Raw genomic sequence first — 12,533 nt, 5'->3', positions numbered from 1 at the left:
TAAAATTTACTATTAAATTTCATATACACTTACTGTTTATATGCAGGCATATATGTATAAGTGGTGCTAGTATTCATGTTATACATAAAGGAAAGATGACGGGAGATGTCTTTAGTGGCCCAGTCATTGAAAACCAAGTTTAACAAACCTTGATCACCTCCTACATTAATAATTTCAAAACATAAGCACAAATAAAAATGCACTTTAAAGTAATTATAATTACAATTTGAATATATTCTTACATATGATAAAAATGCATATGTCATAGCATTTTAGTTGTTACTCAGTTGGTCCATATTCTGAAGTGAATTTAATCAAGCAAAGCTTGATGGCAAGTCCCTAATAAATACTGCAACACCGTAGCACTTTTCTTATAAGTCACATTATATCAACTACTACATATGACAAATAGTCTACTCTCACTGCAGAAATAGCAAACTACCAAAATTACTGACCAAAGTTCTGCAGACATGATTCTATTCTGAAAGAAATTCACTATTGTCAATTTAACTCCACCATAACAAACTATTCCTGTAGTCTCTGCAGGTTTGAGTCAACAGTGAAAGTCAGACAAACGAATCAACAGAGTCAACTAAAGATAATCTTCGGGTTTCATCAATAGGAGATGACAGTGACTTCTCAAAAATTTCATTCCAGTAGAATAAAACATTGGTGAATTACTCCTGAAGCTTTAGTCAGAACGTATCCAAAATTATGTACAATCCAATTTCAGGAAAAATATCCCCCCCCCTTCCCAAAGGAAAAAACTTTCTGTATGCATGATTTGTTTCAGTATTCTCATCACTTTCCTCTCAAATTCCTCTTCACATCTGTATCATAAGAGCACTGATGTAAAAAAAAAAAAATATTAAGTTGAGATGAAAATAGGTATCATACTATGTCTGGTGGTATGAAAAGTGATGTATTATTGGGATACTATATTTAATCAAGAACTGTAGCCCAACTTGAGGTGAGTGTAAAAGAAAAAAAATATCAGGATTGCATTTCCATTGACTGGTGTCCACTTTTGCAACTGTTTCTGATATAATGGATCACATGAGAAACTTCACATTTTCAAAAATCTGAAGGTTTGGTAATTCTGAAATTTTGCAGAACCTTCAATGCATAATATCATGCTGAAGTAAATCAGATGTGATAAACATGTCAATGCAAGCATAAGCTGAAAACTTGGTCATGAGGAAAAAAAAAAAAAATTTCAGATGCTTATCTTGCTTCCAAACCTTTAATTAAAATGGTTAAACATGGCACTTTTTTTTTTTTTTTTTTGGAAAACAGTAGGTAGCAGTACATTCTTTGCTAGCTGGAAAAACTGAAAAAATGATACCACATCGATTTTGTCACTGTTAATAATAGCACTGGGATTCCCAAAAAAAAGTACTGGTTAAATATATTCTACAATAAAAGGACTTTGATAAAAAATACATTCCACTTCCTCTACAGAGATATCTAATTCTTCACAACACCTTTAAAAAGGAACTTTTGAGGATAATTGAATACTCCACTTTCCTTCTCACACCACAAGAACTTCTTTTTGTATCAATCTCTCAGCAACTTATATCATCTTAATTATACCACCTCATTTCTTCTTATCTATCAATCTCTGCATTTGCATTCCTTTAATCCATCCTTGATGCAAAAAAGGACAATAAGCACAACAAAAGGAAATGATGAAATGAGATTAATCCATCCTCACTGCAAACATTCATTATATAGTCCAGATACTATTTTCATTACTCTCCCAGATTATTTCTTTGCAAACATTTCTCACAATTCAGAAAAAATTTATGAAGAGATTACAATTCCCTTATAAGATTCAATTATTTCTATACTATGTTATTCACTGTGATATAACCAGAGTTTGTGAAAGGCATGATATTGCATAGATGGCCAATTTTAACTTATGGATCTGAGAGCTGGGTTAGAAATAAAACACCTGATCAAAGACTAGACCAATATGAAAGTTCTGAAAAAGATTTGTGAAGTGAACAGATAGCATCAATGGCAGTATCACATTAAAAATGAGAATATTAGGAAAGAACTTATCCTTGTTAGCATTCAGGAATGAGTTAGTAGAACTAATCTCAGGTGATATGGTCACTTAAAGATAAATTACAGCAAACAGGGATGGAAAATAAATTGCTTGCTTATTTTCAGAAAGGATTATGAAAAAGCAGTCAGAAAAATTAAATGACCAGTGGTGTGCTACAAGTTTCTGTTCTTGGGCTACTACCAATTAAAAACTGTTCAATAGGTGAAATGGTAGGGAGGACACTCAGTTCTTAGCTAATGATGGAATGTTAATGAAAGTGATAAGAATAAAAGATATGCTGTGGACAGATAACAAAATAGAAGACTTTATTTATGCCAATTTTAATGACATGAAATTTTGCATTTTGGATTAGACTATTATATTGTTGAGACTTCAATACACAAAAACAAAACATCAAATCAAGCAAGGAATCTGGGAGTGACAGCAGACAGGGTTATTGGTTAGTTATTTAGTAAAGCTACTAAGCAGCCCAACTAAAATTATGAGCCCTATGGTCAATGTTAATGGTATAAATTTGTTTTATACAGGTAAAAAAAAATTCAAGTTTCTGGAAAAAAAAAATACTGCTTCTGACATATTCATTAGAACCATCTCAATAAGTTCAGATCTTAGATAGAATTCAAAACTACATCTTTTAAACTAAAGGCTCTGACTGCACTGAAGGCAATAATAGTAAAGAATTGAGGGAACATATTGCAAAGGTGCCAAAAATAATGCAAAAAAAGATTGTTGCAACATCCAAAATAATACTGACAAATAAAAATAAGGAAATTGTGCTTTTCTGTAAAAATATGGTTTAATAGTAATTAATGAGAAAAACCAAAGGAAATAAAGAAATTGGTAGAATCTCATTTAATATCTTATTCATATCTGCAAGACCTCATAAATAAAGTGTGTTTTTCTGTGGTGATTGTTATTAATGACTGTTAAACTCAAGATAAATTCTGTTCAGATTTGGTTCAACCTGGGTTTGGGAGACGGGAAAAAATGAAGGGGCATGTAAGTGACAAGAAAATACAGTTATTATGGTTGCAAAATATTGACTATGAAGTTGGATTAAGAAAATGTAGGTGGAAGAGTTGGTAAACTGAAAGTAAAGATGGGGTATGATAAGCACTGAAGTTAGTGATGGCATGTTATTAGACAGATGTTGAAAAGATTTAATTGGTGGGATGGGATGAAAGAGACCAAAGATGGTCATTCTCCGAAAGAGCACCCAGTAAAGATCTATATTTCTGACTAGTGAGCAAGTGGAAAGGAATTAACAGAAGGAATGGTGAATAAATTTCAGAAGTATGATAGGCACTAAGTGAGTTATCTTGTTCAGCGGACCTCCATAACAAGTTCTCTCTTATGAAGTAGCCAAATAACATTTCAACTTCATTTCTTTATCTGCCACTTGTTACTTTTCGAGCTTACACTTTACACACATAACTATCTGTTGCTTCTTTTCTTATTTCTTCCATAGTTCTTTCCTAAATGTATTATTTATCATATCAACTTTTAAAATGCAGTCTACCACTGGAGTCTGTGAACGCCTCATGGCCGACAACCCCACAACATCAATCTCTAGCTCTTCATACCATGGTATGTTTCCAAATTTATATCCTGAGTCTTTCAGTCTCCACTATGTAGTTTCATATCTTCTTTACTGGTTTTTGGTGATGAAGTGTCAGACTTCTAATTTCCTGAAATGGAACCACAACATGTTCACAGGACATAGATATCTCATTACAACCAGATTTAGTGATGTACTGCAAAATCTGATATATTCACCTGGGATGAAAAGAGACCAAAGATGATCATTCTCAGAAATATATATATACTGCAATATTCCTATGTGCATCCTGAGAATAGCCAATTTTTTTTGTTTAAATGACAATCACAACTATGAAGGGATAGGAGGTTATATAATTAATACTGTGGGTGAGATAAGAGTTAGTTAATCTGAAAACCCTCTCCACAGATATGTGAAACTTTTTTAAAGCAACTTCAAAAAAGCAGGGTGGGGATCTCACAGCATGACAGAAATCATATATACTGACATTCACAAACATTCCTGCCATAGTGGTATTCAATCCACAAAATAGTTGGAGAGGGAAGACACTTAACCAACTGTGCTGACATATGAAATACTAATTCCTTCAAACACTTAAATCAACAAAAGGGCAAAATCAGTGGATTAAAATGTACAAGTGAAGCTAATGAACAAGAAAAAACAAGGCTAAAACATTTAAGGGAGAAAAATTAAGTCTAAATTCTGATTTAGTTTATAAACAGGTTGTCAGGTATATTATACTTGACAAGAAATTATATTTTTCTTACTACCCACATGTTATTACTCAAATGTAAGCAAACAAGTACATGTGCAGAGTATCTTCGCAACTAAGCTACTAATAGCAGCTGGATTTACATCTAGTTCCTTTCCTATATATATACCATAATGAATAGCACACTCTACTCAGGGAGTGCTTAATTCTATATATTAGGTCAAGAATCACTTTCCTGGCTTGTTTAGACCTTTGAGCCTTCATTAGAAACTAGACCCTATGGCAATACAGAACTAGCCCAACAGCAAAAGTGATATTTCTCACATACTAAGTAACAAAATGGGACATCACCATATAATTATTATAGTCTGGATTTTGAGATAGTCAGCATAGTTTTAGCAAGAAAGAAGTGGTGATATAACTACTTAAACAAAATGGTAGAGAAAAGTGTAGCAAAGCATATGTTTGATGGCTGGAAAAAGATCCAGAAGAAGATTAATATTAGGTAGATTGAAACCATTATGTTTTGGTATTTACAAGACTGAATTTTAGATCAGAATATTGGAGACTTGACATGAGATTAATTTGAAGGAAAACTGTTGATAGGATGCTATTAATAATGTAAACTTAAACATGCCGTATTATCACATTATTCTGCACACCCCTTGAGGATACACAAAAGAACTGATGAATTTTTAAAGCTAGGATTCAAGCCATAAATGAACTCAAAAGCCATACTGGTGCTCTGAATTTTTAAGTCACAATGTCACAAAACTGGTACTGATTCATAATTGCCCTTTACTAATATCAAAAAATAGTTTTGAAACAGCCATTTCATCAACAATTAGCTAGACAGATAGCATAAAGTATCTTGAAATTTGAAACTGAAACATTGAAATGATGGAACACCCCATTATTTTTGTTCCTTTTACTGCAATTTCCTGCTTCCTATTAAGCAAAAGCAGATGCTTTTAATTTTCCTCAGATGTTTTAAACCATTGCATTTTGAAGGCAAGTAAGAAGCACAAGGAAAATTATCAAAATAGAACACACATAAGAGTTGAGGGTTATTTTATTTCTTGCTTCCTTTCCAGACACATAAAACATCTCTTAGGAAAGGAGCAGGTCTTTACAAGTTGTGCAAACTAAAGGTAGTCTGCACCATGTGTTAAGGAGAAAATTAATTTAAAAAAAAAAAAAGTTGCTTAAGATGCTTAACATATTTTGGTTTCCATAAGTTAAATTTTAGGATCCATAAGTTAAAAGTGGTTTGAACACTATTATGACTAGCTTCTCTCTTATTCCATATGTAGTTTGCCACCCTAACTAAAAGTTACACCTAATTAGATGTACCTGGCTTAAACCAAATTATAACATGATGGTACAACATGATAAAATTTCATGTCAGCTGGGACGTCGGCAGGTTAAACAAGGCCCCCGTTGTTTTCACCAGGAAATCAGGGTGAACAGTGAAAAGTCAGCTACTGGAACAAATCTGAAAAAACACTCCAACTCAACATCACCAGAGTTAAAGATCGGTACTATCAACATAATGTGGAAAGGAAGCAGGAGTAGATGATATTCGACCAGAAATGCTGACGTATGATGGTATAAAAGTCTTGCAGTGGCTGCACTGCATAGTTCAGAAGGCCTGGACAGAGGGACGAATTCCCGATGATTGGAGCAGAGCTTTCATAGTACCCATATATAAAAAGAGAAATAAAACTGAATGTGAGAATTACAGAGGTATTTCCCTACTGAGTGTTCCTGGTAAGATATATGCAAGTATACTTGAGAAACGGTTGAGAAGAATTGTAGAAGAAAAGCTTGGTGAAGAACAAGCTGGATTCAGACCAAATAGAGGCTGTCAGGATCAGATCTTCACTTTACGACAAATAGTGGAGAAATCATGGGAATATAACAAAGATCTCTATTTGAGTTTTGTAGATCTGGAAAAGGCATATGATAAAGTGCCAAGAGAGAAGCTATTCAATACGCTACAGGTATATGGTGTCAATGGAGCATTATATCAAGCAATACTTAGTCTTTATTTGAGTTGTAAGTCAGCAGTTAGAATTGAAGAAAGTACAGGAAGATGGTTTAATGTTAAATCTGGTGTGAGACAAGGATGTACATTATCCCCTCTGTTATTCATTATCTATATGGATCACATTATGAAGGAAAGTGATAATAAACATGATATCAAAATTGGTGATGTTAATATCAGCTCTTTGCTTTATGCAGGCAATGTTATACTTCTAAATAAATCCACTACAAGTTTGTAAGATTCCCTGACTAAATTGAATAGCTGTTGTAATAGATATGGTATGAAGGTCAGCAATAAAAAGACAATGAAAATAGGCAGAATCGTCGAAAATGTCAACTGCATTGTGAACAGAGAACCTGTGGAACAAGTAAAACATTTCAGCTACTTAGGCACGATTTTTAGTGAAGATGGTAAATTAAATATGGAAATAGACAACAGAATTAATAAAGCTGGTACAGTAGGAAGTCAAGTGAATAAATTTCATATGGAATAAGAGAGAAATTAGTCGGAGCACTAAATTCGCTGTATACAAGACAGTGTTCAAACCAGTTTTAACTTATGGATCTGAGAGCTGGGTCAGAAGTAAAACACTTGACCAAAGACTAGAGACCGCAGATATGAGAGTCCTGAGAAAGATTAGAGGCGTGAACAGATGGCATCAATGGCAATATCATATTAAAAACGAGGATATTAGGAAAGAACTCTACATTGTCAGCATCCAGGAATGTATTAGCAGAGGTAATCTCAGGTGGTATGGTCATTTAAACAGAATGGGTGAGGAAATATTGGCAAAACAAGTGTTCTCTGCCAGATTGGCAGGAAAATGACCCAGAGGAAGACCAAGATATAGGTGGTTTGATAGGGTACAAAGTGCCTTAGACGACAGAAATATAAGATCTGATAATATTGGGGTCTTGACAAGTAACAGACTGATCTGGAGGAAAATTGTTGATAGAAAGTTAGTAATGATGTAAATTTTTCATGTAGTACTATCATATCCTGTACACCCCTTGAGGGTACAGGGCAGGAATTTGATGATGTTCTATAGGTTCTCCATTCAAGATGCAGTTGATGCTTTCAATGTTCCACCTATTTCTTATAACTTCCATAAGTTAAGTTAAATTTTGATGAATACCAAAACTGAAGATATTCAACTCAACTATGCAATGTACTCCTAATTACAGTTCTTATTTTCAGTTTAGTTAGGAAATTCTATAGACTTCAACTGGATTTGTTTAGGAGTACATTGCATAATTCAGTCTCCAATATCAAAATTGAATATCTTCAATTTTGATATTGGTACCATGCCATATGTCCTTTCCAGATCCATAAAATTCACATACAAATCCCTGTTATATTTCCATGATTTCTCAACTATTTATCTTAATAGTGAAAATCTGACCCTAACAACTCAACTTTGGTTGGGTGTTTTGCCTTTTGGGCAGATAGACAGTTAAACAGTGACTGTTTGATAGTCAGTTCAACAGCCAACACATCCAACCAGAGCCAATAGGTGACATAATTATTGCACTTTAGGTCATCCTGTATTTCTCCTGTTTCATCTTTGTCACTGAAGTGTGTCTGCATGCACATGTTTAATACAAGCATCTTAATCTCTGAAGATGCCAATTTAATTTTGGCAAAATATAGGAAGTATAAGTTGTCAATTTCCTATAAGGAAATTCTTCTGTAAACCTTAGTTTTATTTCCCTTTTTATAAAGGGGTACTAAAATGACCACTCCAATTATCTAAAATTTGATGTGACCAGGCCTTCTCAATAACTACTACAGTTTTTAGGAGAGGGGGGGGGAAGCTATTGAGTGGACATGCAAACATCAGTGAGGCAGTTGAGTCTAAGAATGTGTATAATATCCTAAGTTAGACATATGTGTATAATATGCCTAACAAACCAGAATGGGATAGTTAATATAAAGCGTCAGGATAGTGGTGGGCCTAAGGAGCTTTTTCACTTTTTGTACAATAATGCCAGGAGCATTAGGAACAAACAGCAGGAATTTTTGGCATTGGTTAGTTCATCCTAGCAAAAGGTTATTGGCATTAGTAAGACATGGCTGACAGAAGATGATATAGTCAGTGGGATAGAATACGAAGGGTATAGTGTGTTCAGAGAGGACAGAGAGAAAAGAATTGGGGGGAGGAGTTATTGATGATAGCCAATGAACTGCAACCAAAGAGAGTAGAAGCTCAACTGCAGGCCAGTGAGAAGAGCACATTTTGAGACCATCTGGTGTGAGATAGAGGCCAGCAAAACAAAATACAGTTGGATACTGCTATAAACCAGGGAATGGAAAAGATGATGGAGATAGTATGCATCAGAAAATAGATTCAATGAGTGGAGTGCAGGTAACTATTATGGGGGATTTCAACTATGGGAACACAGATTGGAAGGAGAGGACACATGGGATGAAGGAAATGGAATTTACGCAGTTATTAAGGAATAATTACCTGACACAGCATGTGATGGAATATAGTAGGAGTTTGAGAATGCTCAATCTAGTAAATGCATCTGAGAATTTGTCTATAATGAATATCACCATTTTGCCACTGACTGGTGGGAGTGACCATAAGGTCTTAACCTGGGAAGTGGTTAAATGTGTGGAATTTTTAGTTAAGATGGGATTTATGTGGAGTTATAGGGATGGTAAATATGACAAGCTTAAGAGATTGCATGGATCAGACAATAGCATGTGAAACTGCAAGGGCTGGTAGTGTATGGAAAGTGGTCAAGGAGTGTTTGAGGCAAGTAATGGTAGACTGCATACCTAGAGTCTGGAGAGTAAATCAAATGGGAGTTAAATGGATGAATATCATCAAGTTGGAACTGCAAAAAAAAGAAAAAATTGCAGAGGGAATTCAAGGAGAAAGGTGACCAGCAGGCACATAAGCACTACAAAGCACAGGCCAGAAGGATAACCAGTATGTAAAGAAAGGCAAAAGAAGAGTATGAAAGGAAATTAGCAATGCAGGCTAAAGAGAATCCCAAACAGTTCTTTTGATATGCTGAAAGTAAAAAAAAACAATGTTTTTGGCACAATGATTTAAATAATGGCAATGGCAGGGAGATAACTGAATCAGTGTCGAAATAATAGAATTACTAAGTGAATACTTTACAAGAGTATCAGCCAGGTGGAGATATTACAATAACGACAAACGCAAAGGCTTATATGGGAACTGAGATAAATGAAATGGAGACACATAGCATATTACAGAACCTTAATGTGAATACAGCTGTGAGAATGAGTTTTACATGAAACTGCTAGGGAATTGTGAGTGCTGCCCTTGATCGCATTGTTTAATATAAGCCTCAGCTCTGGAGGGGGTGGAAAGAAGGGAAAATAGTTCCATTACATAAAGGTAGCTCCAAGACTGATGCAGCAAATTACTGACCGATCATCATATCAGCAGTTATCGAAGTACAGGAGAAGTTGGTCAAGAGCTCAATGTATGCATGGATACTATATGGGGGGAAACGTGGTTTTGTGAAGAGTAGATCATGTCCCAGAAACATGCTTACATTTTATAATACAGTGACAGCACAGCTGAGATGGATAAAGGTAATGGGTTTACAATGATACTGCTGGACTTTGCAAAAGCCTTTGAGGATACCACATGGAATTCTAATCAGAAAACTGCAACATGGGGATGGATATAGGGTTAGTAAGGTGGGTAAGAGGGTGGTTGATGTAGAGATATCAGAAGGTAGTTTATTCAGGAGTAGGGTCCAAAAGAAGGCCTGTGACTAGTGGCATGCTACATGATTCTGTTCTTGGACCACTACTGTTTAATTTGTACATTAACGATATAGGAAAGAATCTGAGAAGAACTGTTCAGTTATTTGCCGAAATAGCTAATACAGATGAATGATGTTAAAATTTTGTAGGATGATGTGAACAGTGGCAGTCTGGGAAAAGGAGAATGGATGTCATTATAATGTAGCAAAGTGTAAGGTTATGCATTTTCAGGTGAAAAGATTACCAGCTGTATACCACATTGATGGAGTTGTACTACAGGAAATCGACGAAGACAGAGAATTGGGAGTGTTAGTGGATGGGAAGTTAAAGTTTAGGGGACACACAGCAAGTAGCTAAAACAGCTCATTAGATTAATTGGTTACTGAAGAATACTTTGATGAGCAGAGACATGCCGGTTAATGCTGTTATTATAGAATACAGTTGTATCAAGTTAAGAGCATGACATAAATGGACCTCAACTAAAGAGCTATAAAATCATTAAAAAAAATGACTCAAGAAATAAAGGATAATCTTACAATTAGAAGGCTCCTCCACAAAAGAATGGACCAATCACTACACTCAGCTTCTAAACAATAATAATCAAATTGAAATAAAACAATAAGGCAAGAAAGAAATGAATAACAATACAGTTAAATGATCTAAAGAAAATACTGGAAAAACTAAAAGATAGAAAAGCTACAGGAGAAGATGGAATAAATTCAGAACTATACAAATACAGCTCTAAACCATTTCAATTATGATTAATTAAATTCCTAAACAGAATATGGGAAGGAAACATCCCACAAGAATGGAAGACAGCAATAGTCATAAACATATTCAAAAAAGGAAACAGAAAGGATTTGCAAAACTACAGAGGATTATCCTTATTTAATACATGCTATAAAATATATACAGATATAATTAAAAGTAAATTAACACCATGGGCCGAGGAAATTATTAGAGAAGAAAAATGCGGCTTTAAGAAAGGAAGATCCTGCACAGATCCCACATTTACACTCAAACAAATTATAGAAAAAATAGAATTTAACCTGCCAACATATATGGCCTTCCTGGATTATGAGAAAGCATATGATCAAATCAACAGAACAAAATTAATCAATATAATGTATGAATTGAAAGCTCCACCTCAAACCACAAAAGCAATAGCAAACGTAATGGAAGAAATATATATTAAAATTAATAATGAAACAATAAAAAAAAATTAAAACCAACAGAGGTCTCATTCAAGGAAGTGGATTATCACCAACATTTTTCAATATATGTGGAAAAAATTTCAAGAGAGTGGAGGAAAAACAAAATCATAGGAATTAAAATAGGAAATAAAGAATTAACCAGTCTTATGTATGCTGATGATCAAGTTATTTTTGCTGAAAATGAAGACCAATTACAGAAAAATCTACACGTACTGAACAAAACAATAGAACAGCATGACACGAAAATCTCAATAAATAAAACGAAATCAATAGCATTTCAAGGTAAACAAATTAAAAGATGAGAACTAGTGAACAAATTTAAATATCTAGGAAATTACATAAGCCTCAAATGGAGAAATCAACACTGCATATAAAAGCAAAAATTCCTTGCAGTCATTGGAACTTTGAAAAGACACTTCAATAAACAGATGTGTAGAACAACCCAAATAAAACTATATAAAATAATAGGCAAACAAATTCTGAAATATGGCACTGAAACATGGACTTGGGGAGAATGAGATAAAAGACAAGTGGAAGCTGCAGAAATGAAGTTCCCAAGACCGCTCACAGGCGATAAAAGAATAGACAAGATAAGAAATAAGAAAACATTTATCCATAATTAACATAACAGAAGACATCACAAACTGTAGAAAGAATGAATGAGGACAGATGGCCAAATATTGCCTAGAAATATAAACCAAAGGGACATTGATGAAGAGGAAGACCCAGGAGGAGATGGGCAGAAGACTTTTTAAACCCCTGAAAACATTATAGGCAAGCAATTGCCTAACACGCAAAGCCAAGAAGAACAAGATAGCATACAGTTCACATTATCATAACAAAGGTTTTTCTGATATAAAATGATATGTGCATGAAGAGTCCCTTTATCTCACATTTACGAGGGTGGTCTGAAAAGTTCTAGGCCTAACAATGAAAAAACGAATTTATAATTTCAAAATTATTTTTATTTTTCAACATAATCCCCTTAAGACTAATACATTTATTCCAGCAATGCTCCAACGCCATTATCCTTGTCACTGTAGTGGTTCTCAGTAAGATCTGCAAAATACCCCTCTACAGCTGCAATCACCTCTTGATTCGAAGAAAAATGCTGACAGCAAGGAACAGTTTGTTTTGGGAAGAGACAGAAGGAGCCAAATCTGGGGAATAGGGTGGAT

At 34.4% G+C, this 12,533-nt stretch overlaps 1 protein-coding gene across 2 annotated transcripts in view; it reads right to left on the bottom strand.

The window, feature by feature from the left end:
• LOC150094969 (glycogenin-1-like) overlaps positions 1 to 12,533 on the bottom strand; it is a 94,919-nt gene that overhangs the window by 22,230 nt on the left and 60,156 nt on the right. For both annotated transcript variants that reach the window (XM_090410921.1, XM_090410922.1), the window contains exon 5: positions 34 to 160. In XM_090410921.1, coding sequence (XP_090267047.1) covers positions 34 to 160 — 127 coding nt within the window. The remainder of the gene's footprint in view (positions 1 to 33; positions 161 to 12,533) is intronic.

Source organism: Typopeltis vanoorti, chromosome 21 (genome assembly GCF_054136105.1).
Source record: "Typopeltis vanoorti isolate ZY-2024b chromosome 21, IOZ_Tvanoo_1.0, whole genome shotgun sequence".
NCBI classification, from domain to species: domain Eukaryota; kingdom Metazoa; phylum Arthropoda; class Arachnida; order Uropygi; family Thelyphonidae; genus Typopeltis; species Typopeltis vanoorti.
The sequence above is the reverse complement of the archived record's forward strand: the minus strand, read 5'-3'. Positions and strand labels throughout refer to the sequence as shown.